The sequence below is a fragment of the Anas acuta genome, chromosome 23 (assembly GCF_963932015.1).
Source record: "Anas acuta chromosome 23, bAnaAcu1.1, whole genome shotgun sequence".
Lineage (NCBI taxonomy): Eukaryota > Metazoa > Chordata > Aves > Anseriformes > Anatidae > Anas > Anas acuta.
In genome coordinates, this window is record NC_089001.1 from 1,534,014 (window position 1) to 1,561,144 (window position 27,131).

General features: G+C 47.3%; 1 protein-coding gene across 2 annotated transcripts in view; it reads left to right on the top strand.

Moving 5' to 3' along the window:
• The first annotated feature begins 1,377 nt into the window (after positions 1–1,377).
• Positions 1,378–27,131, top strand: part of CADM1 (cell adhesion molecule 1) — a 177,246-nt gene continuing 151,492 nt past the window's right edge. Inside the window, exon 1 of one of the 2 annotated variants that reach the window (XM_068659530.1) lies at positions 1,378–1,534. In XM_068659530.1, the coding sequence (XP_068515631.1) occupies positions 1,393–1,534 (142 nt within the window). In that variant the 5' untranslated portion in view covers positions 1,378–1,392. Of the gene's footprint in view, positions 1,535–5,670; positions 5,843–27,131 lie in introns of those variants that run through there. The other variant, XM_068659532.1, reaches the window with a different exon arrangement.

The window sequence follows — 27,131 nt, forward strand, 5'->3', positions numbered from 1 at the left end:
TGCTTTTCCCCTCGCCGAACCGAGAATAGAGCGCGACAACAGTTGCCTCCCACGGTCCTGGGCTGCCGTTTCATTTCCTGCCTGTATGCATCAATGACAAGATTGTCTGGAGTGGAAGGGAAATTCCTTTAATGAAAGCCACGGTGCACCTTTCCAGGCTCTTTCCGGTGTGTAGAAGCAATCTTAAACCCATGAAAGCAGACCGCCTGCCCTTTGTAACTTGGCTTGGTGAGCCCTTGCCTTGGTGACAGTGCCTCCAGGTGCCAAGTTGCTGCCGAAAGGGAGAGGCGGCGTGCTGCACATCCAGGCTTGGGTTGCTCTAGTTTGCTGCGTGCACACGATAGCAGAGGAGCTAGGGAGGTGACAGCAGTGCACCTGGTTATCAGCCATCGGTGGCACGAAAATGCTTTTTTTGGACCGTCTCAAATAAATACATGCAAGAGCTTTTGCTTGGAGAGAACTTTTGTACTTTTAGTGGCTGTTGCTCCTTAGGGTTTTTTTTTTGTTTTCTTTTTTAACAAAGGTTTTAGCCAAGCAAAAAATCCCATCTGTACAGCTTTTTTATTAAAAGATAAAAAAGGAGAAGTTCATAGGAGTTAGCATTAAGTCACGGTCCGTAGCAATCTAAGGTATTCACTGGCTGGGGACTCTCTCTGTTTATTTCAAATACCCCTTTATCATTTTGTTGAAAGAGCGGTGTTCTCTGTAAAGCTCTGCCAATTGAAAAAAGAATCAGATAATGAAGACTGATGCTGCACTGATGACAGCCCTTCAGATCCTCAATAGGATTTCTCCAAAATCAAAAGACTTTTTTGTTTTATTGTCACACTTGTGGCTTAAAAAATAATTAAATTTAATCTTCTAGGTCTCGAACGAAAATGAAAATTTAAAAACAGACCCCCCACATGCAGGAAAAGGACAAAGCAAATGCAAATATCCAGTAGGTGTTAAAGAAAATTTTGTAAATTATAAATGAAAATATGGTATTTACAGTGGGTGCTGAGCATATGCACTTTACAAAGACTACATTATTGCTCTCAGCAAGTGTGACTGGTCTTTGTGTGTGCCTGCAGTGTTTGTCGCAAGGGAATTAAAGTCAACGTATTTATACACTTGTATAAATGTTGCTTTCATTTACTGGTTTGGCACCAGTTGTTTTTGAATCCTTTGGAAATGCACTGTCTTTTCCATGTAAATGCCACTCCAGCAAAATACTTAGACATGTATGTGACTGCACAGAAACATGCAGGGTGCACACGCTGCAAGTTGAGCCTCTGCTTAGATATTTGCTGAAGCGGAGCTGCTGCTTCCTTCCCTGCAAGAAGGAAAGGCTCTCCAGACTGCCAGCAGGCTGTGTTTGGTACCGTATTAGCTACCTCCAAGAAGCTGTGAATGCTGCAGCGAAATGTGGCAGCTGTTCCTCAGCGCTCAGGAACGGGGAGCTCCAACAACCTTTACCTGAAACACTGCGGTGTTATAGGGGCACGTTTTGCCTTCAGCTCTGTGCCAGCTGCCTGTTGTGTCATCCCGGCAGGTCAGTGCACTGCTGCAACTTGGCTAACTTGGCTTTCCTGCCTGCAGAGGGGCTGTGGTGCCACATGCACCTCCAGCGTGCCACCAGGTTGGGGGGTCACCTGCCCAGCAGTGTGGGACATAGCTGCCCGCTGTGGCACAGCAGCCTGCTCAACCTTTCTCTGTATTACGCTCTCTGATGTCAGGCTGTAACTGATCAGGACCAAACCAGGCATTTTCCCCTAAAAGTGTCCCCACCAGCAACTGAGGCTCCCCCGTGCCCTGCTGGGGAGATGCCGGCTGCTCCCTGGGCACACATCCTTGTGTGTTGCTGGGCTGGGATGAGATAAAGTTCTCCTCTCCTCCGTGGTGATGGTAGCAGTAGTTCTGCTTTGTATTTTGGCATCTGTTTTATACCTTTTAAAATTTTGAACAAATTTGTTGTTGATTGCAGTGGGAGCCAGATAAATAAAATATATTGGGAGATATTTGTACTGTAACTAAAGCACTGAATTTCTATAGGGAGAGCGTAGCAAATGACAACTTTGTCACAGTACGTGGAAGAGTGGAAATTAGGCTTTGCATTTTTACCCGATCTTTAAGCAGGCTGAACTCAGTGCTTCCTTCTGGGGACAGGTAAAGGGAGATGCTCGGAGGCCCCGGCGGGGAGCCAGTCCGGCTGGGGGAAGCACGCAACAGTTCCTTCAGATGAGCTGTTAAATCTGAAATGCTATAACTTGGTTAATCCTTTTCTGGATTCCTTTTGACAAACTCCTAAATTTTCAAAGAGTTACACAGGATTTAGCCCCATGCCAGCTTTAATGTGAATTGTGTGGCTAAAATTCCATGCAGTTCTTTGAAAATTTCAGAGCCGGTGCTTTTCACAAGATCGACAACTGTTTTATTTCTCTTGACAGAGTATGTGGAGTGAACAAACACTGCCATTTGTAGAGAAATCTTTTTGGTCTCTCAGTCTCTATAGCACCTTTAATCTGAGACTCAAAGAGCTGTGTAAGAATGGAAAGTCCCACAGTACCTGCAAAAGTTAAATGCAGTGTGCATTACCTTCATTTTCTAGAGTGGAAAACTTGGGCTTTTTTAGGTTGGCTTTTTCCCTTCTTAGATTCACACAGTAAGCGAATGGCAATGCTGGAGGACAAGAAGGAAAGCCATTTTGGCTAACGAGTAACCTTGGTTCACCAGCCTTTGTGAAAGTAAAGAACAGAAACCATCAGTTGGCTGCATTTATTTATGAAGTGGCCGTAGTTAACGTCAGCTGCTTCAAATCAGTCAGAAGCCAGGTGAGGTTGAACCCTCCAACCCCATTCCCAGCAGCAGCCACAGAGGCAGTACCAGTGATCTGCACTGGAGCTGCTCCCATCTCTAGCCTGATCTCTCGCCAATTTCTATTTATCCAAAGAGCCAGGGCTTGCTTATGCTACAAAGTTTCATTCAAGGCATCTCAAAACATTGCCCAAAGTTGGGTCCAAAGCTCCTGTGACAGGAAGGTAAAGCACAACTAATGTTTCTCATTCTTTCTGCTCCTCTTGTCTTATGTGCGTGTTTGAAACAGGGGGGTTGGCTCTTTCTCCAGAAGTATGCCACAGATTGCAATTCTCATTTTTAAGTTTATTTCTGCTCTTGACTTAAAAACTGAATTAACAAACAATTGATTATCAGTTTTAAAATGCAAAAACACCATCTGGTCTTTGAGATGTGCTAAATTGCTGGGGGGCGGGAGGGGCAGGAATGATGAATCTGAAGGATTGCCACAAGTGGCACAGGAAAGGTTCCTGTGCGAAATTCCTGCTGCTCGTAACCCCTAACACCCAGAGACGAGATTTGAAACGCGATCCTCCACCCGCATACCTCTGAAGCTCAGAGGGGCTTTGGTTACGGGGTGCTGCAGCATTTCTGCCCACAACACCAACGTGCACAGCACCCCCACGCCATGCAACGAGGGAAAACCAAAGCTCCTTGCTGGGGGCAACTGGGGGCTGTGCTACACCAGCTCAGCCGTGCAAGGGGGACCCTAAAGCAGCCAAAGCAGCAGGGAGCAGGGGCTGTTCCCTCTGGTGCTTTGCTACCCCAGGCCCCCAGGTCCTCCCTGGTGGCACGTGCTGCACAGATGCCGACAGGCCTTCACAACCCCGAGGGCTGTAGCCTGAGCTCAGCCTCGCTCTTGGAGCAGGAACAGACTGGTTTTTCCATCGTTCTGTGGCTCCTGGCTGCCTCCCATGAGAGACAGGTCACAGCGAGTCTCAAGAATGAGTGGCTGCTTGTCAGTGGGATGTGTCACTTCGGGAGCAACCTTGTCATGTAATGCCAACAATTATATCAGCTATATTTGTGGGTCAGGTCAACCTTCATCAGACCTTTCTCTCCTCTCCCCTTCCCTTGCTCCTGCTACCACTCCCATATTAGCGAGCTGCTGTCTCTCGCTGCCTGCAAGTTGAGCCCTCGCTGATTTAATACAGCTTTCAATCACTGCCAATGGGGCTCACGCTTCAATATCATAACTGCTAAACACACTGTGACAAATAATCTGAGGCTAAGCTTCCAGGACAGAGGAAATCGTTTTCCTCTTGAAATTAAAGTTGATGCATAATGGAATGCAATAAGATGTTTCCAGCAGGAACACAGCCAGTTTTAGTGCATCTCGAGTCCCTTTTTGTCTGCTGAACGAGACGTTGCAGGTTACGGAAGTCATTTCCTAGAGTTCAGGATTTGCAATTTGCATTCTATAATCTCCCGGTCATTTAGCAGCAGATAATTTGTCATGGTTTGTTTTAGCTGTTGTGATATTGATATTTATTATGCAAATTGTATTTCCTACTACTTATTGTTCTGCACCCTATGAATACTTAAATTATTATAAACCTTTTTACTTAATATGGGTTGTCTTCCAATTTGATGTTTGAGCAGCAGTAGGTCATAATGCACAATATTGTACAAAGGGGTCTAAAACATGTAATTAAAAATAGACAAACAAGATAATCTGGTGCCTGATGACACGGAGGCAAATGGAGCCGCTATGCAAAGTCTCTCAAGCCCAAGCTGTTTACCAGTGCTAAAGTCCTTCTGGAGGGAAGGGAATTTAGCGTCGTGGACAAAGACAAACGCTTTCCTCTAAACTGGAGGATAAATCCGGCTTAGTCGCACAATCGTGATGAGCAGGGTAGCCTGAAACTCCGTGTACGTGGCACTTGCCATCTCTCCAGGGCGAAGATGCTTGGCAGCCCGGGAGGGGCACGGGGCACGGCTCCGGGGTGGGGGCAGGCTGCGGGTGGGGGCTCCCCCCAGCCCTGCGCTGGGACCCAACGCCCGCCCGGAGCCGTTTCAGCTGCGGGCTCAGCAGGGACGTGCTGATAAAGTTGGGCTGACAACTCACCTGCGCCCAGCTTAGCGCGGAATAACCCTGCTAGCGGCGGCAGCACCACCCGACGGCCCCTCCGCCCCCCCCCGGCACTGCCCGTGAAGGCCCGCGGTGCTTCAGCAGCGGAGACTGGAGGCCGGCTCCCCTTCCCCGGGCGCTCCGAGCCCGCTGCGGGGTGCCGAGACCCCCGGGGGGGCGGCCGTCGGGTACCGGGTACCGGGCAGGGGGTAGCGGGTCCCGGGGCTGCCGGTCCGGGGGCTGCCGCCGGGCTCGCTCCGTGCTCGCCCGGCCTCGCCGCGCCTCTCCCGCGGCCGCTGGGAGGCTCAACATCGCCTCCAGCGGCCCGGCTGCCGGCTCCGGCCGCGGCGGCCCCCGGGGGGGCGCGGGTGGGCGACCAGCGGCGGGGCGGGGCCGCGACACGCGTGGGGTGCGCGACGCGGGGGTCGGCGAGGGTGGGCGGCCGCGGAGTGTGTGTGTGGGGGGCTCCCACGCGTGTCGCGGCCCCACCCACGCGTGTCGCGACACCCCCACGCCTATCGCGACGCCCCCCCACGCGTGTCGCGAGCGTCGCCGCCCACTCCCCACCGCTGCTTTCCCTTCCCATCCCCGAAGTGGAGAGGGGGGGGGGAAAGGCTCCCTCCCTCCTCCCGTTTTTCCGCCGTTGGAGGGGGGGTGGCACGGGGCCGCGTCCCCCCCCCTCTTCCCTTCCGCCCCCCCCGTCGGGGCGGAGCGAGGCCGTGGCGCTGCCCCTCCCCGCGCCGTGACGCGGCCGCATCTCATTAGCGGTGCGCGCGGTCGCTAGGTGCCGGCCGGGGCGCAGAGCCGAGCAGGTGCCGGCGATGGCGGCTCGCGCCCAGCCCCGCGGCCCCGCGCCCCGCCGCGCCCCCCCGGGCCGCCTCCTGCCGCTGCCGCCGCTCCTGCTGCTGCTCTCAGCCGCCGCCGTCATCCCCAGAGGTAGGGCGCGCACCGGACCCCCCCCTTCTCCCCCCTTCATCCCCTCCACCACCAAAACCCCCCCCGGGGCTGGACCCGGCGCGCACCGTCCGCGGGGGGGCGCCGCGGGGCTGCGGGGCGGGTGGGGGGCAGCGGGCGCCCCGTCGGTCCGGCCGTCTGTTTGTCCGTCCAGCGAGAGGGGGGGGGGGGAAGCGGCGCCGTGCGGAGGCTCCCGCAGGGTGCGGGCGGTGCCCGCGGAGCCGCCTCCCGGGGGCTCGGAGCGGTGGTGGCGGCGCCCCCGGGGCTGCCCGCTCCGCCGGGGGGCGTTGGGCGGCGCGGGGCGGGCGCGGCGGTGGCGGCGGCTCGGTGCCGGTTTCCATGGCAGCGGCTGCTGGCCGCGGGGGGGGCTCGCCGGGCGGCCGCCGACCTGTTGGCAGCGGCGTGCAACTCCGTCTGTCCGTCCTCCCTTCCGTCCGTCTGTCTGTCCGCCCGCCCCGTCCCGGCGGCTTTGGGCTGAGCGGGCGGCACCGGAGCGGGGCTGCCCCGGAGCCCCGAGCCCCCGCCGCCCCAGGGGAAGCCCATCCTGGCCCGGTCCGACCCGGTCTTTTGCAGCAGGGCCGTGCCGGTGCCCGTCGGGGCAGCCCGTCGGGGCCGCCCGGTGCCCGCACAAGGCTCCATTTAGCGGCTGCCGCGCCGAGCGGAGCTGGCGTGCCTTGCCCGGGACCAGGCGGCGGAACAAGCGAGCCATTGAGCGATCTGTTGCGTTTCGCTGATACGGAGAAGGATGGGGGGGGGAGGCGGGCAGCGCGGCCGAACAAAGAGCTTTATTCACGGCCGCGCTCTGCCCGCTCCCGGCGCCGGGGGCTCAGCCCGACGGGGGGCACCGCTGCGGGCCCCGGGGGTCGGCCCCGTCCCCGCGATTTTCCCCGTTCCGGCTGCCCTGCGGCCCCCGGGGTGGAAAAGGAGCCGTCGGTGGCAGCCCCTTTTTATTAGGAGCTGGGGAAACACTTGTGTCGCTCCGGCACGGCTCGGCAGCAGCCGCCCAGATGTTTATGTGATTAACGCGCTGTCCTCGTAGTTTTTTCGGAGGGCTTGCGCGGAGGTGGGTTTGGTGGGATCTGCGCTCGGTTCAGCTCCATACGCAGGGAATCGTCTGTCGGTCTGACCTGTGGAGAGCTTCCACTTCCACCAGCCCGAAATAAAAACAAAAGCCCTGCTGGGGGATAACTCCGCTCGCTCTTTGTGTTGCCATCTGCCTCCCAACATCTTCCCTCGCGTTTCAAATCGTTTTTAAGGGCTGCTTTTAGCCAGGGGCTCGTGCGGTGTCACAGCAGCGTGAGCCTGGTAGCCGGAGCCCCGCTGCTGGCCGTAGCAGCCCCGCTTCAGCCCGTTGGAGCCGTTGGGAAGGAACGAGCCGGGGCTGGGTGCTGCAGCTCGATGCCGGTGCCTGACGTGTGCGCTTGATGTTTTCCGATAGCGAAAGGCACCGCACGGTACGAACCGAGATGGCGATGCTGTTGGTAGAAGATAACTCTCTGGTGATGCCACTGCTCTGTCGCGAATAAAGGATGACATCCTAAAAGTCCTGCTTTAATGTATTTCAGGCAAAACTTCTTAACGCTGAAGACTTCTGTTTTTTGTTTTTTGTGTTTTTTTTTTTTTTTGATTGTTATTTCCTTCCGTTTCTCCCCTGTCTTTTAAAAGCTACTAGTTTGTTAGCCTCAGTACTCCTGGAAGAGAAACCCAGCGGTGTGGCAGTCGGTGTCTGGCAGTGATTGCTGCCCGCTGTCGCCGTGTCTCCGTGCCGCTTGCCACACAAGGAACACCAGCCCCATGCTGTACCGTGGTGCAGCAGCATCCTGCGAGCCGGAGCACATGTTGGAGTCTGCTGCCATCGCTTCCCTGCCCGCCTGGAGCTCGGGTGGTTGGGCTGGCGATAGGCAACGCTAGGGCTCTGCTTAAACTGAGCTGGTACCTGGAGACGAATCCGTGCATTTCTGCAGCACCTTTTGATCTGATCGCGGTGCTTTACGGTGAATTAAACTTTGTAACACCCCTGCGAAGTAGGACGAGAGCTGAGGGGTGGTTTCGGCTAAGGCTGAGATGCAGTCAGCGCTGGAGCACGGCAGCTGCCTGGCGGCGCACAGCCATGTTGCACAGCAGTTTAGAAAGAATAACTTCCCAGCCGAAGCCGCGGGAGGCGTTCAGAGGAGCGGTGCCAGCATCGCTCCGAAGCCCAGTCGTGGTGCTGGGTGCGATGGCCGTGCCGACACGAGGGTGCTGCGGGTGCGCCTCGGGACAAGCAGCGGTCACAACTGCGTGCTGCGGCATCTGCCAACGTGAAACAAGCCCCGAATGCAATAGGCCAGGGGAAGACCTTTGCTCCTTTGTAAATACGGAGTCAGTTTCTAAGGAGCTTTTGTGTGCAAGCAAGACAAAGCTGCTGATCTGCAACGGTTTCGCTGAGACTTGGCTGGGCGCTTGCGTTGGAAAATACACTGACGTTCTGGTTGTGTTCTGCATGAAATGCAAACACTTGAGGAAAATTGCAAGGAAGAGGCTGGTAAATAAAGTAATCCATCTGGATTGCAGCTTGGGCTCATTTGTCTTGCATGTAGGCAGTTGGGCACAGGTTTATAAGCACGACAATCTGGCTGAGAAACCACTGCCAAGGAGCCTCCTGTGATTTCCAAGGATGGGAAGCCTCGCGGGGAGCCGGCTCTGCTCTGTGCAGGATCTACACACAAGAGGGGGCAGTTCCTCACACCTTTGGCCCGATGGACACCTGTTGGGTTTATTGCTGGCAGCGCTGGATGTCACGATATGCACTGGACGTCGCGATATGCCTCGGCAAGAGCGGGGGCTGCTGGCGGTTCCCTCTGCAGAGGTGTCTGGGGTGCACCTGAGGCCGGGAGGAGGAGACGCGCTCCTCCTGTGCGCGCCCGTCCTTATCAGTCTCTGGTCTGTTGATGTTGCTTCGCTGTTTTCCTTGCTTGTATTTCACTCTGTCTCTTCTGGGTGTGTAAATAAAGAAGGCTTTGTAATCAAACAGCCCTGACTCAGTAACTGAAGATGGCTTGGCGTTGCTTCCTCAGGTCTGTGCCAGAGCCCAATGCGTGTTCGGGGGGGCAGAGGCGTGCGGACCGGGGCTCTGCCCCGTCGCCTGGCTAAGAAGGGCTGGGTCGGCTTCCTCGCCCTCTGTCTGCCCGGGGCCACCCAGAATAAAGCATTTGTTTTAGGCTAGGTCTGCTCTCTCTTTGAAATGACTGTTTAAATGCTCCTAATAACATGTTTGCTCAAAAACCTACTTTACAAAATAGCTTTCTGATATTGCATGTAGGCAGATTTTTCTGGCGTTTCTGTTCAGCGCCAGCTTTTCTAGAGATTATTGTCATAATTTTAAAAGGGATTTTAACAACTGGTGCTTTTTTTTTTTGACAGTGTAGCAGTACTCCTGTCTTGAATACAGGGGCTCTGCATATCCAAAAAAAATGAAGTTGCTTTCTGTGGTTCAGGGAGATATGATTTTAACAGACTTCAGAAGCTTTAAATGTAATGCAAGCTGTAAGTCTGCAGCATTCACTGCAGCTGGAATTCAGCCAGTAAGTAAATACTTATGCAGCGGTTTGAGAGTACAAGCAAAGCCGGACGTGTAATCTGTATCTCTTCTGAGAAATGGGATGCGACATTAAAAAAGTTGTATTTGTTCCTCTGAGGAATACTGTGTGCTGTTCTCTAGTGGCACAAACCCACTGGCATTAAATAAAGAGACTTTGTTTGGAAACCTGCAATGAAGAAGAGACCCTAGCTGGAATGTTGTAATTACGAGTGGTATGTACTTGTTTAAGTTTCATAAATCAGTTACTTCCCCGGCGATTTAATTGCATGCTGCAGCTAGCAGCTGCTGTTGTGGTTCACGGGAGCTCCACCACAGAGCTCTTTGAAGGTCGTCCAGTGCTGGCTTGGAAGCTTTGGTGCGCTTGGCTTCACGACCAGGCACCAGGGGAGAATGCTGGTGGAAGGGGCTATTTTTGCATGTCTGAAAAAAAGATACCGCGAGGCTTCAATCAAAAATGTAGTAATTGGAAGGGGAGTATTTCACAACAGAGCTTGGCGGCTGGGCCATGGGCTGGTGCACGGTGTGTGTCCCACTGCTCCCAGCTGGTGGCTGCTCATGGTCGAGCCCTGCCCCTGCGTTTGGGTGCTTGGTTCCTTGGTTTGCAAGCGCAAAGAGCCCGAGTGCAAGCGATGCACGTGGCAGCTGGCTCCTCTTCTGATGCTTGCCTGCTCGTGAACAGAATCTGCCTGGTTTCTCTTGGCTTTTTTTCCCCCAGAATAAGCTTTTTTCCCCGTCTTTCCTCGTGTATTTGTTACCTGGTGATCTTGTTGGTTTTCCTGTCGTGCTGCACATTGGGCTGCGTCTTAAGTCTTTGTATGGCAAAGGAGTTAGCTGCTAGGGAGCTGTGCTAAGAGTGCTGGATGGGACTTTGGAAATCGGACTTTGGAGTTAATCTCATTCATCTGTTCAGCATGTATTATCGTGAGTGATAACAGTACCTGAACAGCAATGTTGTCATAGTTGGTGTTTACCTGCTGAACATGCCAAGTGGCTTTTCTGTTTTATTTAAAACGCTTACTGGGCTGTGCTAGGAACTCCTACTGGCCTGCATGGGTAGTTAGTTAAAATCAGTGATGGCCCTGTTTGGCCAGCATGATATTTCTACTCTACAGTTCAGTTTGAGTGGATTATGTTCTTCTGTACTTTAAAATTTTGAGTAATAACATCAAACCGTAATGGATATCTCAAGGTGGTGCTACTATAACAACTGACACCCTGTTAAGATACTAGTGTAGAGGTAAATGGTATTTAAAATGGTATTTAAGCACATCTCTGCTCAGAAATATAAAACTTTCAAGGGCTGTCTTAACATGAAAACTAAAGAGATTGTTCAGTTTAAGTTTTTTTTTGTCTCTGGAAATGCTTGTGCATCTTGGTGTCTGTTGGCTGTCGTTCATATCTGGAGGTGCTGTGTTGTTTTCCCTGGTTTATATTTTTACCTTCCTAGGGCATGTGTGGGTAGCTTCAGCCTCTGGGGATTGCAGTACTGTGATCAGGAGTTGCATAAGCGGCTTTCCCAGTTCACAGGGCTTTCTCTGACGGGTAGATGGAAATGGTGTTCATGGCCAGGGCTTGGCTTTTTTTGTAACTTCTAAAGCAGCAGCAGTTAATATTTCTGTGGGTTTTGCCAGATCACTGAAGTCGGTGTCAGCCCCTTCCCTCCTGTTAGTGACAATATGAGGGAAATGTAATTGTTGAGGAGACGATGGGCTCTGAGCTGTAGGAGATGACAGGCGTTCCTTTAAAATGCAGGTGTATGTTTGGCACTGCTGGGGAATAGTTGTGTTAGAAATGTACTTTCCCTGCCAAGACCAGCTGTGAAGTGTTTGCCCTAAACAATTTATATTACTGGCCCGATTCTTCACTAGGACAGACAGCAAAAGTCCGTGGCTGGTACTACATTTTCCAGACTCCTTGGTGAAGCAAAAGAAGCTTAATAGCAAAAAACTGTAGTTGAACGTTTTGCTCAAATGGTTTTCTCCGAGAAGGTTCAGGTACTGATTAGCTTACATGACAGTGAACTTCTCTTATCTCTTGTATGCTCAGCATCTTGAAAGTGAGGGAACTCTTTGAAAAATGCATTTGACAATTACATTAACAGTGTCTGGTGCCGTGTACAGGATTAAGCTGCCGGAGGGCACAGGCAAGCCCTCGCTGGCTTTTAGGGAGGGTGTGGGACTGTGCGGTTCGTTCCCTTTGGGTTTCCTGCAGGACGGTGATCTGCTGCTGACCACCAGGCGCTGGGTACCGGCTCCCCAGCCAGCTCTGGGAGGAGGCAGGCATTTTGTGTACAGAGCTTGAGGCAGTGCCAGCGCGTTACTCGCATCGGCGTGAAGGCAGCTTGCACGTTCCCTCTGGTTTTGTAGCGATGCAGCATAACTATGCGAGCTCTGCACTGCTGACATGCAGAGCGTGGGCGCTTATCTGGGGTGAGGAGTTGAAGCGTGGGCTGTTAATCCCCTGCAGGCAGGGGAGCTCCTGGAGGCGAGGCGCCGTGGGCAGTGGTGGTCTCTGGACCACCTGAGTGGTGGTGGAGGTGCAAATGGAGCTGGTGGAGCCGAGGAGATCTGCAAACCTGGCACGTCGCCTCCTGAAGTTACACTGGCTCTTGACAAGCACTGGGTATATAAAACACTGGGTTTGGGTTACGGCTGTGGATGAACCTCTTTGATCTTGTTTTGCCCTTTTTTAACAGTTTGCGAGCGACCGAATCTGATTTATAATCTCTTCAAAGGTCTGCAGCCAGAATGGAAGTGTTACTGTATTCCCCAGGCTATCGCAAAGCATCACGAGTTGATCGTCTCTGGGGTGGACTCGAGTGGTTTTCTTCCATTCACAAAGATGCACTCAAGTGCTAATCCACCACACGACAACTTTCGTGAGCTTGGACCTGAGAGATCTCAAAATTTGATGCGGAGGCACACAGCACACCTTTCTTAAAGCGGTGAGCCAGCCGTGGATGTGATCTTCTCATGGACAGCATGAGACCAAAGCAGGACTTGGCAGGTGGTAGCAGGAGAGGTCCGAGGCTGCCGTGGCTTCCAGTTCTTGCATCCACTTCATGCCAGTTACCACAGCGTGTATCCCTCCTTGGGAGTGTGATGAGGGAGAAAGAAGCACCAAGCAGCATAGTGCCATTCCCCCCCTTCCCTTGCTCCCCCCGTTCAGTAATAGAAATACGAGTGAGTGCAGCATCAAAAGAGAGATCAGAGTAATCGGATCAAGCATGAGGAACTGCTTGTTGCTGCCTCTCTGTTTTTAAATGAGGCTGCCTGGCAGCTTCCCTCTCAGAACACTTCTAAATACTGGTGATGTTCAGCTTTGGAGCTGGGGTTATAGTGAAGTAGGGCTCTACTAAAATTAGGCTAGAAAGAAAACTTTCCTTGTGTGCTCTGAGCGTTATGCATCAGCTCTGGGCTAACGCGCTAAAAGAAAGGGGTGTCGTGCCCTCCCGGCCTTTATGCCGTACCTGAGAAGAGGAACGCTCGTCTCCAGCTCTAATTGCAGAGACAGCACTTTCACTTCATGCGTTTTATTGCAGTAGTGCTCTTCTGAAATGTGTTCTGTGACACCGAGACATCTGCGACCTTGGCAAACGTACACGGCTTTATTGAAAGCCGTTCGCTTCCCTGCCCTGCTGCCACAGTGGGGCATGGGATAACTTTTGGGCAACGGCTGCTCTTTGTCCATTGAAAGGCAATGAAATTGCACAGCTGGGTCAAATAGGGGAGAAAAGCTGCTGGCTCTTGGGTATGGCTTACCTGCAAAGATTTTTCTTCTTCAGCCACAATTGTCTCTTGTGCCTTCTACTGTGCCTGCTGGAGGCATGTGGACATCCATCCCAGCTCCTAATGTTTGCTGTGCTCCATAACATCAAAACTGTCACTTACCGTGCAGTTGTAAAGCTATAATTGCCTTTGGGTACACAGTTGTGTTTGCTCAAGCATTACGTACGGATTAGTTGGTCGAGGTTTGTAGAAGAACGACAAGTATTTATTTTTTTTTAAACTTTCCTAAAGCAGAAAGCGATTCCCAACTTCTTGCTGGACATTGCAGATAAGATGGCTTGCTTTTGGGAATACTGCTCTAAAAGATACTCATCAGTTCTTTTAAAACATTGCTTGAAGTAAGGTTTTTTGTTATGCCACAGATAATCCAATGATGCGGTGAAGTTGTGTTGGGTAAACCTAAGCAAAGTTGTTGTTGCATAAACCAGGACAAACACGAAAACCCTGGACTGCAGAATTAGGTTATTTGGAGGGTCACGTCTAATTTTCACTGGTTTCATTATAATGAAGACCTAAAATATTCTCATTTAGAGACTTACTGCTGTAGTGGTTTATTTTGTTTGTTTGTTAGTTTCTTTGTTTGTTTGTTTTTCTAATTTGGATACTAAGTTATTTTGCTTCTAAACATGGGCTATCCATTTGTACTCCCACTACTTGCCTCTTTGATATCTTTATCCATATTAGCTTACCTGTATTTAGGTTATGAAGTCAGAAGGAAAAGACTTCAGCAGGAGCAGAGAAGCTCTTGTGAACTGCCCTTCGTGCTTTCCCCAGCCTGTGTAAAGTAGGTGCTCCTTCTAGCAGAATTGAGGGTAGTCACTGCCGTGTACCTGTGAGCAACTTCAACAAGAAAGTGTGCTGTGTTGTTCTTGCTGTCAGCAGCTCGTTAGAAATGCTTATGCCCAGATCCCGTTTCCTGCCTTAATTGGGGGAAGATTTCTGGATAACTTCATTACGTTGCTTCATATTGAGATCCGGAATGATGCTGTTTTGGTACCATTTCATGACGACTGTTGGGCTTGGGCTTCTGGAGTCAGGTGGATAGTTAGTCAAACATCAAAACTGTGAATGTTCGTCAGTGATGGTCATCGTTGTCAAACTCAGGTGTGAAGAGGGAGAAGCGTTTGGGTTAGTTGAACTTGTTTGGAGTAAGTGTGCTTTTTTGGGATGGGTGCAGCAGGAACAAAGCAAAGCAAAACCCTTTCTTATCATAGGAAGTGCTTTTGTGGTGACAGTGAGAATCTAGGTCATTTAACAGAAACTCATTCTCTAAGCAGATTAAATTTTTTTTTTTACCACCCTAGTTTTTTACCATGCTGTGCGGAGTCCGCAGAAACTACGCCCAGTTCCTTAGCACATATTAACCAACAGGGGGTCAAATCAAATTGATGTGCGGAAACATTTTGATTTGCAGTTGAGCAGTGGGTGTAGTTTGGTTGTAATAGGGCATCCTGCTGAGTGAGCTGGTATTTCCCTTGCTCTTCTGCAAAGTAATACCCTCTGTTATGTGAGGGAAGCGATTGTGCTTCTGGATATGGACGGTGGAGCAGAAGAGGATGCGCGGGCTCGGTGTGTGTGGGTGGAGGAGAGGAGCAGAGATCCCTGCCGGGAGCAGTGTGATTTGGCAGAAAGCTCTGTGGCTTGGCGTCGGTACCCGTATTGATACAGCATGCTCCTAATCTGTCCGTTGTAAACGCTTACAGCAGCTCATGGTGGGAATAAGGCAGAACCCATTTAACTTGTTCCAGCTTCTCATTCTTAGTCACTGTTGAAGTCTGGGTGTGTGGAAAGGTTCTTCTGGGTGTGTAAAAACAGAGTATAATTTTCCTTTGTCGTTTGAATTTTTCACTTTTGAACTTAATTTTCTAATAGCTTAACTGCTGCTCAAATGAAGACTTACGCTGTGTCATTAGGAGTGGATGTTTAAGGTGATGATTGCATGACTTTTGTTTTCTGCCATATCGCACTTAAGCACTGTTCTTCCTCCATGCTCAGCTTCTGGTCTGAGGGTGGCTCTGAAATGGATATTTCTCATTAACCTAGTAGGCAGAACTACTGAAAATGACTCCTATGCTCAGGTTTTTGAGCTCTGCCCACTTAAACAATTTTTTGTTTGATTTAAAGGTCTTAATCATTCTATATAATCTTTAGTAGAATGTACACATGTTAATCAACCCTACCGAAGCTGAACCTGCCAGTTACTGCTTCTTTTGCCTGTCAAGTGTAGTTGCACTTTTTTTTTTAAATAAAAGCAAGGATTAAAGTGGGATAGATAGGAGATTAACACTGTTCCCTTTGGACATCTTCAGGGAAGGATGGAGAAAATTGTAGACAAGAAATAAAGAAAATACTTGGAGGCAAATCATTTATTGCTGTGTAGCAGTACATAGAGCCTTGTAAACAGGGGGTTTATAGCAAAACCAATGATGTAGCTTTTTAAATCTCTGGGAGGATTTTGGATACACAGTTATGCCTCTCTCCTCTAGGCTCTTTTTTGTAAATTGGATCTTAAGTTTTCAAGTATGTTAGCACAACACGATGTATGTAGAATGCAGCTCTGAAGGGGTGTTTATATGTTAGATAAAGCTGTTACTTTGTCTTTTTTGGGTAGCTTTTCATTTTCAATTTCATGTTGAAGTTGGATGGGTCTATTGATCTTGCTCCTGGTTGAGATCACAGAGGTTGTCTTTAGTAAGAGCTCCTCATAAATATAACTTAACTATTTACCATAGAATTAATTTTGTATTTTCTTGCAAGATTCAAATGTTTTGTGGACGACCCATTGTATTTACAATTCACCTTTTCCTCTCTGACACCTCTCCTTCCCACCCATACACCACACCCCTCCCAAAATCTGACTTCTTTGGGTTTATGTGCAAGACTACCGAGGCAGGAATAGAGAAGAAAAATAGGTGGACGTATGCAACTGGCGTACGTTGGCAGCTCGAGTCCAACATTTTTATTAACTTCTGGAATTAATCCTCAGGGAATGCACAGCCATGTGCAATGAGTCAGTGTTTGTGGAACAGTGCTGTGCATCTGGAGGGTAAGACATCTCGAGCAGCTTAAAGAAACTTGCGGTACATGCAAATAACCAAGGAATTAAGAATTTACACTACTTGTATGTACTCAGTGGGTGAAGAGGTAGCTTGACTTTTTATGAGTAATCTGTTACAGCAGCAGTGAGTAGTTAAATCTGCTTTCAGGCTTAAAATGCAGTGTAATCTTCAGGGTTTTGCCATGCTGTAGGGTCTTTCACTATGGAATTTCACAGCACCGGTCGCTACGCCCCTAGAATTTTATTTGCAGTTGCTTTGGCTTGGTTTCTTCTCGTGGACTTCATTACAAACAGCTCCTGGAGGGGCGTTAGGGTTAGTGGTAAGCAGTGCTTGTGCTGGTTTCTGCAAGGCCACCAAGGCCTCCAGGGCGCCAGTGGAGGCTCTTGGCTGGTGTGCGGCCTGCTGGCATGCATGGGCCTCCTGCGGTGGTGGCAGCAGGAAGGCCTTACTGGGAAGGCCTTACTCTTACTGGGAAGGCCTTACTGCCCTGTCTGAGCCCAGCATGGGGTCACTGGTAGTCCTGGTGCCCTGAGGGACCCCCAGGAGGGTGCTGGCTGACAGGCCGGTGCTGCCTCCTGCAGTGGTACAAGCTGGAAAAAGGGTGTCGTGTTCGCCCATCAACCCCCATGTCACATATAAATCCTTTTGTAAAACAGAGAGTAACGTAAATTAATTCTGCAGTGAATAAACAAGCATTAGGAAGCTATTTTGAGCCTGGTCATCTGCCTGTCCATCTGGGGAGAGCCAAACGGACTGACCTATAGCGCTGGCTCTCTGTGTTGGTATCTATGAAAAGATTTTGTGCTGAAATTAATGGGAACATTGTCTGGTGAGCGCAGACTAAAGGGGGTGTGGGAATATTGTTGAAAAATGGTGTGGATTGTTCGCTGCTGCTGCTGCTGGGTTTCATTGCCTGAAGAATGAACCTTGCACTTCCAACTGTCACTGAATTCACAAGGGAAGCCTTAAGAAATGCAGTTTTTCTTTGCTTTAAATAAAATATCCCTTGTAGCAGGCCAAGAAAGTGGTGTCCATTAAAGATGCAATCCAAAACAATATTAAAGTTTTAATAACTTAGTATTTTTGTTGTGCCAAAAAAATCAGATTACTTAAAGAATAACTTTTCCTTGCTCAGCTGATTTATAAATGCCAATGAAATCTTTTGCCTAAACCTCTGTAAAAGTTGCATTTGAATGAACTAGCTAAAGAGTCATTTTTGTCAGTTTAATAAGCATAATAAAACGGTAAATCTTAGTGAAAAAAGCACCTCTGAAATTGGTATCTTTTCATTTTAAATTGGTTCCTAGGATTTATAACGAATTCAAAGGCAGATAGAATGAACAGCTCCGGGTAGATATTGAAGCAACATGTTCCTATTTTTCTGGAAAATATATGGACAGTGTGGAATAGAAGCCAAGCTCTGAGAAACTACAGCACATAAATTACTACTCGCGTGGCTTGCAGCAGTGGCAGAAGTAGTCCTGGGTGTTCCCTTTGGTTTTGCAGTCAGTGCTCAGAGTGGTTGCTGTTTCCTCCTGTGCATTGACTTCAGCAATTTCACTTATCTGTATCTGTTGCTCACAATTTGTGATTTTGTATGTTAGTCTTCTCTTGGAGTGACTTTTTTTTTTCAGCATTCATTTGTCCAGGTTATCAGCATGCAGAGGAGAGCTGACTTGTATTTACATGATTTAGTTGTAAATATGGTAAGCGTTGATAGATATTGTTGTCATAAGTGCTTACAGCTACTGGACTGATTACTGAATTTCTTCTGTGAAAATCTGTACAAGCTATGCATACCAGCAGCTTCCCAAGGGAAGTGTGTGAAATGAGCTTGTGGCTTTTCATGGAGAAATCAAATCCTAGGTGTGGCTGTATTGTGCTAATTTATTGAGGAAGTATTGTCTGGCAACAACTGGGGTTCTGAGGCTTTAATGAAGGAAAAATAAGAGGCGATTTTTTTTTTTTTTTTTTTTGGTGGGAACAGATGCCATTATGTGGAATACTATTTGGGGAGGATATGAGTAGAAAACATCTGTAATGTTATACACAAGGGGCTTGGAGTGAGTGATGTTAATCGTTGCCACTGGGGTTGAAGGAACAAATGCATTATTTGCTAGTAGTTTCTTTTTAATTGACTAATACGCTCTGCCTGAACTACCGTTGTTTAATAGCATTACTTCCAGGGTGCTTTACATATCTATCTAGACCCCCTGTGTTTCCAAATGACTGTTTCTAGGAAATGTCTTTCCAAATGCAGTAATCCTGGATCTGGCAAAATATTCCCTAGGGGGTGTGGCTTCTAGAGGGCTCCCTGCAGACATGAGGAACATCCTCAAGCTGCTGAAGATATTCAGTTCTTGTACTTTGGACCAGTGAAAAATGACAGTTTGGGCGTGTAATTTGAGGTTTTGAGGTATTTTAAGGTGGCAATGGTTATTACATTTAAAAAAACAAACAAATATGGAGAGGGAAAAACAAGGCAGGTAACAGATGGTGCCTCCCGTACTTGCATGTGGCTTCATCAGTGCTGTATAGTGCCAGCTGCTGGGAGGATGAAGTGCTGGACTTGCTGCCGATGACTTGAACTCAGCACACTCCTAAGTAATCAAAGTTTGTAAGCTGATTTGCAAAGTGTGATGCTGCAAGGCAGTGGTAAATGGAGATGCAGTATGTTCACTGGTTAGATATAATGCCCTTAATGCTGAATTTAGACCACAGACTTTTTTTTTTTTATTTTAAGTATCCGTCTCACCCCACCCTGTCCAAGTAATTTCCTGTGTAATACCAACACTTACAGTCTTAAATCTCTCACAGCAGCTTAGACTATGTGAGGAAAACCTAGGATCTGTGTCCTAGTTCTTATGGCCTTAGCTTTTCAGGATACCAGCCATCTCAGCAGCACTGTACGTGTGAAATGAGAACTGTGCACGCTGCTCAGCGAAGGCACTTCTCAGTTTGGAGCTGCTTTGTCAGGCATATAGACAAGTAGGAAGGGATATCTATTTATTCTCAGGAGGGATGAATTGCAACTGCAAAACCAGTCCCTTCGGTAGGAGATGGAGTTGCTTGTCTGGATTTGCAGCTCGGTTTGATTTGTTTGCCTTTCAGCACCTTGATTCAGGAGTGTTTTGCCTGAGAGGGGGGAAAAAAAAATCTGTACTTGTGGGGTCAGGAAAAAGGGAGGATAGGAATCCTGAGTACTTAATATGGGCAGTGTAAGCTTTGCAGAGTCACACATCCAGATGGATTACATGAGGAACTTGACATCTTGTTTAAAAACAAATCATTCATTATGTAGCAATGAATAATCAAGCATTACAGTTTCATCTCTGGAGGTTCCTTTTTTTGGTTGGAATTTTGATAGTTCAGTAATTAAAAGCTGAAAGCTATTACACTGTCTACATGTTGATCAATTGGTAATTAAAAAGTTGATGATAGATATGGTATTTCATGGGACTGGTTTGTTACGATCAGATTTCCTTAGTGTGTTTTGAAAATTGTCATTTAACTTAGCACTTAAGCATTTTTCAATATTCATGGACTATTTTATTTGAATTTTATAAATGCCTTTAAATTATCAAAATTTGCATACAGTAATTTGAGATTCTGGATCGCATGATTTTAATATGATCTGAAAGGTTAGTTTCTTCTCCGTCTGTGGAAACGCATTCCCAGCCTATGTAAATGTTCTTCCTCTCTATACTATATAATTCTTTGGCTGTTGTATCATTAATTTGCTGTGGCAGATTGCCGTGGCTGGCTTAATCAGCCTGAATCTAAGGCAAATACTTAAGAGTACTTGAGGTATGACCCTTGTCACAGGATTCGTTCCTCGTAAGTCATTCAACTTTCCTGCCGGCTGCTTAATCTGCACCTGATGTCAAAGTGCTAATTGGGACCAAAGCGATTCAGGCTCCCGGGCTGACGTGTTGACTGCAGCGCCTGCATTTTCCTGCACGTGTGGTCCCTGGGGTCAGGGTGCAGTGTGAGCTGCTGTGAGAGTGTCACGGCTCTGGCACAACCCTGGCTCACGCATCCTCGTTAGAGTGGTCCTATCAAACACATGAGTGGGATTCGGATGCTGCAGGGCCCCAGGGAGCTGCCTTACCCAGGGCTGCTCTCCTGCAGCTCAGGTGTGTCTTCAGACGGGGACAACTATGAGGGAAATATGTACCTGCTGCTGGTTTAAGACTGGGTTTTCAGTATTGCAGTAGAATCCGTAATAAGGCTAAATTCCTCTGGTTTTGTAGTTGTAGGTACAATGTAAGCAAACACAATTCTGAAAGGAGAGCATGTCAAGTTGTCAGTAGCTCTTGCTCATGTTGTAAACTGTTTCCTTTGTATTGCTTTAGTGTCTGGGGATTTGGTGACCGTTTGTCTCGGTTACTGCAAATAGCGAAGACGATTCCTGTCCTAGAGAGCGTCTAAACCTAGGCTTCGTGGCAGAGGACTGGAGGCTTCTTTCAGTTACTGTCATCTTGTGTGTGGGTTTGAGAGCTTCAGGGATAATCAGTGGAAGAGGAAACAGCATGTCTGAAGCATGCTTTGAGGGTTTCTTGTGAGGGCTGCGAAGTTCAAGTTAGGCTCACCATGTGTGCCGTGAAGGTGACGGACCGGGCAGAAATCCTGCCTTCCCTTTCGGTGAGATGAAGGCATTAATCTTGTCCCCAGGAGAGGCTGCTGCAGACTGCTTGTTTGCAACAGCAGTGTTAAATGAAAAGAGCTGGAAGGATCATAAGTGGAAGACCATCAAAATGCTGCTCTATTTAAATTGGAGGATTTTGTCAAATTGATTTTTCAAAGGGACATGTAATGCTGGTAAGTAACATACTTAAAAAGCACAGAATTGTGCTACAGTATCAAAATCTTGGGTTGTACAGGACAGCTTGTCCTATCTTCGGAGCTCCTGCTTTTTCAGCTTTTGGCTTCCGTGCTTGATGAATATTTGAAAAGCCTGGAGGCCTACTGAGCCTCTTACAGCTGAGGGAAGGTTGAAGATAAGTTTTTGATAATACAATCAGGGATAAAGCAGTCCAAAATGAAGGAAAACTGTGTTGGTAATGGCCTCCGTGATGGAAGATTCATTGCTTCAGGAGCCTAATCTGAGACCAAGATGAAGCCCAAGCCTGACACTCTGCAGAGCATAATGCAAGATTTACAGGTCTGCCACACTCCAGAGATTAAAAATAAAAAAACCTCCAAGCCTCCCTTTATACCCTTGAAAAACTTCGGGGGGAAAAAGAGGAGATTTGTTTTCTTGTGAATATTTAATAAATAAATGAAACAAAAACAACCAAACCAACCAACCTTTCTGCCAAGGCATTCAAATTCCTCCCTTCTCTAATGCTCACAATCCTGCGGCTGGCAGGGAATTGTTGGGGTACGATATTCGTGGGTGAATGCAGCAGCTGCTGGGCAGGGCTTGTGTGGGTTCTTGGTGAGCTCAGCTCCTTAGAAACCCTTCTCGAGCAGTTGTCAGCTTGGCTGGGGTGAGCCTGGCCAAGTGCCCTACCTGAGCTGTGCTTCTGGAATGGGTTCGCTGTAGTTGGCTTGAACATAGTGAGCCACTTAAGATCCCTGCCAAGCTGATCTACCGGAAAACACCTTCCTATCACTTAATCTGGCAATTCTTAATAAACCTGTGAAGGCAGGCAGGACTCTGCTAACAGACACCTGAGAAGATGCCTGTTTTGGGTCACGAGCCTCTCCATCACACCGTGGGGCATCCAGTGCTGCGGTGCTTCAGGAGAGCCAAGAGGAACAGCACAGAAGTCAGATCCTCGGAACTGGAAGGGAAGAGGAGGGCAGAGGCTGTCCCAGCTCTCACATTTGACTACTGGGAAGACCTCCTGTACTCCAAGACAGAGCTATTTGCATTCACATCGTGGTATAAACGCTCGTAGTTGCTTCACTCGGTCCTTTGAGACAGACAGCGTGTGGGATGACCGTTTTCTGCATGAGATGAAGATATGACATTGGTGTGTTAACATTAATGACTTAGATGCTTTCTGAAAAAAAAAGCACTCTGTCCTTAGATACTTGTTGCTTTGTGACAGCTGGTTCCAGTAATTTGTTTTTATAGGGCAGTTTGTAGTAAATGAATGACATGTTGAATATTTTACTGAGATTTTAGATTATCTAAAGAATACTTTCCGGTTTACTAATTGGTAGATAATGCTGCGTACATTGATGTTGACATGAGCAAATGGATTTAAAATGGTTTTGAAGTGAGCCTCATTAAAAGATGTTCTAATTCAGTCAACAGGAAATGTCAACTAATATGTCCGTACTCGCTCTCTCAGCCCAGATTGGGGTAGTGTTGAAGCTTTTATGGGTCTGTATTAATTATAGGCAAGTATGACTGCTGCATGTGGCTATTGATAAGTCTTGTTAAATTCTGGATGACAAATTCTGTGAATTCGGTTCATTAGAAGGTGGTAAATGTGAAAGCTGTGTAATTAGCTGTCTTACAGATTTCCTTTTGGCCTTTGATGAACCATCCTGAACCAGGAGAGCGAAGGGAGGCCTAAAAGTGGTCTTGTTCTGAAAAATACCTAAGGCAAATGAATAGACATAACTGGAAGGTGTGGTCAGGTTGATTTGCTATGCGGTTGAGTCTCTTGAAAGTTCTGGAGGCAGGCAGTGATTTTGGAAAGCTTTCTAAAAGCTGATTTCCCATAATCTGGGAGCTGAGTTGCAGGATGCAACTGTCTAAAGCAAGCTTGGTAGAAACGGGAAGGAAGCTCCGTCTTGCAGTCTGAGCTGCTGTTGAGCAGCATGAGCTGCATGTAATATTTGCCTGTAGCTGTGAGAAAAGAAGGCAGAAAACCTCTAAAAGGGCCCACTTGCATATAGATGTTGCCATGATGCACAGGGCTTTTGTTGGCAAAGGTGATCAGAGCATCCAGCTAGATACCAAATAACTACACTCTTTACAAATCTAGATGGTACTACACCATGCTACATGAATTTAATACAGAAGAAAAAGGAATCTTTGGTGTGAAAGCCTTCCATCGGAACATGTGTAGTTCTGGTCTAGCATTAACCCTTTTCTCTTTCAGGGAAAATGAACATCTCTGAATTTAGTAAATGAAGAAAACAGTGCTTTGGAGACATGACTAACGTATCAAACATTCACTATGTTGCATAAACCTGTGGGTGTAATGCAATGTTGTCTCTAAAGAGATTTGTGGCTGTTGGGGCAAGTGAGGAAGCAATCCTTTTCAGTAAACTGTGGCTTGATGCAAATTATTTTAAACAAACACGGAGAAACTTAGACTTCTCTTACAGCATTGTTGTGCTTCTCTTCCACTTATTCTCTCTAGTTGCAGCCATCTGGCTTGCTGAGGGAGCACGGTGTTCATTGAAATAAGACTAATGTTTGAAATATCTGACTTTGCTAATTGGGGAAGGAGTGTAAAGGAGAAGCTGTCTATAGTCTCTGTCAGCAATCTTTAAATCTTGGAGAAATGGGGAGCAGAACACTGCAGTGAAGCCACGAGAAATTGCTGGAGTATGGGGAAAAGGGAAAAATTTCCTTCAGAAGTAAAAGCAGCTTTTGCTTGTAGCGCAACTGAGGTTTCTTCGACTTAGTTTAAGTGATTGTGGCATCAGAAATAAGCTCCTGTATTCTGTGCAGTCTGTAGTACTGCATTTCCAACTCCGAGGGTCTGCATCCAATGTTTTTGTTGTGTTTACTGTGTGTGTGCATGGAGCAGTTGCTCACAGGGAGGGAAAGCAGTGTGTGCAATGTCACAGCTACTGTCATGTGGGCAGGGATGCAACTTGCTCTCCAGACCTCCTTTGTATTGGCAGTACAAATGCTGCCAGTCTTTACTTCTGTTTCCCTACTGTTGTCTTGTTTCCCAGATAGTTATTTATGTCGATGGCTTTCATACTAGATGTTACGCAGTGCCTAGTGCAAGGCAGCATTCGCCTTTGTTATACCTTCTGGTTTCTGCCCTGTTCCAAATAAACAAAATCATTGCTAATGTTAGAGGAGAACTTTCCCTACCAAACCTAAGAATAGAGTAATAATACAACACAGGAAATGAATTCCTTTTCTTGTTACTTCTGTAATCCCATCTGATGCTTGTGGGCCAACCCGTTTACTCTCTTATGGGCATGCCAGACTGTTCAAATGGGACTTAAGCCACTCTGAGTTTCTGTTGATGTTGAAAACTAACAAATATGAATGTTACTCATGTAGAGAACAATCCTGACAGTAGACTGCATGTAGGCATAATCAAAGGATACTTAATGTACTACATTACCTGGGATATTGGGGGTTATTTTTATTATATTCTGAAAGTAATCTGCAAGATCTGATATGAAGAGACACAAAAGGTTAGTTGAAAGCAGACAAGAACTGAATCATTGAATTGAATAAAAACTGCATTGTGCAAGCTGTAATGCTCCTTTCCATTCATTACTGCAATTATAATTATGGAACCCAAAGTATTTAATTGGCCTCACATACTCTTTACACTGAATAGATTGCATTGTTACTATTTAAAAAAAAATATCCTCTTATGCATTGCAAATACATGTACGTGTTGCTCTCTGGTTCTCAAGAGGTTTCTTTGTTTATATGATGAGTGATTAACTGAATTATGGATCTTCTCTATGTTGTGTCAAACTAAAATCAAATGGAAGAAGAATTCTTCCCATGCATCAGATGAAATTAAATGGAAGCTTAAAAAATACAGCTTCCTGCATAAAAAAACCCAACCAAAAAACAAAGTGATTTTGGCCATTAAAACTGATTTCAGAAGTATGGCAGCCTCTAAAATAGATTTTAAAGAAAAAAAGGTAAGCAAAGTAAAGATAAAATACTGATTTTAAGGCTCAGTGCACGTTTTGCAGAACTGACTTTTGGAGCAGTGCTCTTCAGGCAAAACTTGAGTAAGGCAAAGCATAGTCACCTAAAAGGATGTATTTTGGCTTGAAAGGGTCTCACAATTGTTGTTCCTCTAACAATTACTAACAATGATCTTATTATTTCCGTTAATGAAAACTGCTTGTCAAGCAGCAGGGAAGATGGCCTGACCCAGTTTGTATCCCTGTGTGTGCACATTAAACTTGGTAGTCAAAACTGGAGAGGGAAAAGGGCTGCATCTTCTGCTTGGCTCTGCTTTCAGGGTAGCTGATCTATACATCTGACAGATTTTCATCTCCAGGTATGGTGGGTTGGCATGCTGGTTTGTGAAATCATTTGTTTTGTTTTCCTCTCCTGCTTAAAGCTGTATCGAGATTTCGAAAGCATGGTACTACCAGTGTGTGTTCATAGGGAATATTTGCCGGCTGAGCTCACATCTGTCTATTTGGCTTCGATGCCCACGTTGCTCCGGGTTAACATGTTGTTGTGTGTTATCTTCACTGCTGTAACTCCTGTGGTGTGTGCTCTTACTCTGTATCACACAAGGTACCTTCTCTGTCTCATTTTGGGTGAGCTAGCTCAAATTATCTTGCTTTATGCACCTTTGCTTTTTGTGTATTGTGTGTGAAACAAGCAGACATGTTTAATTACAAAGCAGTAATTCCATCAGCAAGGCTCTAGTGAGCCCTTTAAATGTAGGGGAAGCCTATTTGTTCTCCATTACGAACAGAAAGGTGCAGAAAGGTTTGTTTTCCACATTTACTTCTGCATCCCTGTTTGATGCTCGTACCGTATTTATTGTCCTTTCCTGATCTTTTAATGTTTCCACAAATGGAAGGACGGTGGGTTCTGATATACCCAGCTCGTAACTTCCCACTTAAATGGCTTTTTAAATGGAGCGTTTTTCTGAATTGCTGCTTCTTCTTGTTGGCTAATCTTCGCTGAGGGTTGGTGGGGGATGAGGACTGAAATCGTCATACACAAAGATGCTGTGTGTAACACTTGGCAGGAAGACTTGAAATTGGATTACAAGCTACTATTCCAGCAAGTAAATGTCCATGGTGTTTTTATAGCTTATCTCTATTCATCTATGTTTGCAGGGCTTTGCTTGCCAAGTGTTAATGTAAACACTCTATTTTGAGACATCGGTCCATTTGCCTTCTGGACATGCTTCTTTTATAAGGTGGTAGTAAACCTCTGTACATAAAAATAAAATAGCCCTGTGGTCATAACTGCACACAAACTAATGTTACCGATGCAAAGTGTCTGACAGCAATTGCCACCTGTGTCAGCAATTCAGTGCACTCTAACTGAAGCCTGATTTCAGGAAAATACTCTTGCTTTAGGCAGCAGAGCTTGCCCTGGGCTTCATCTTGTCTTCTGGCTTTGGAGCTGCTGCTTTGGGCTCCAGTGCAGGGCCGGAATGAGTGAGCTGAGCAATGCAGCTACCAAAGGTGGTTTTCTAGGCTCTGTGGTGGGTGGCATGTTCCAGCAGTGAAGCTGGAGTTATCCTATGGCTGAACTGGGAGGAATTACTCTGGCTTTCAACAGAGTTGCTTGCCTCTCCTAGAAAAAGTTTTATAGACTTGATGCTCAGTGCAAAATGGGTAATAGTTCGAACTCTTTCAAGGATTTAGGGAACTTTCTTAGTATATTGTTGGTTTGACTTAAATTGTTTATAAACATCTCCTGAAACTGACTGGAGAGAAAAAAATGAGCAAGGCTTGTGTGTCAAACCAAGCAGTAGATCATGCTGGTGGTACGTGTTGCACAGTATTTTAGAATAGACTGTCCAAACTCTCTGACCTACAGCCTGGAAAAGATGTGGGGAATTCCAGTATTAGAAGGATCTTGTCAAACACTCAATGTCTTGTAGGTCAAAGTACCCAAAATATGTCAGTGATGTTGAGTGGAATGCAAATCACAAATGTCCATTGCACTTTGTTTAATAAACACATTTGCA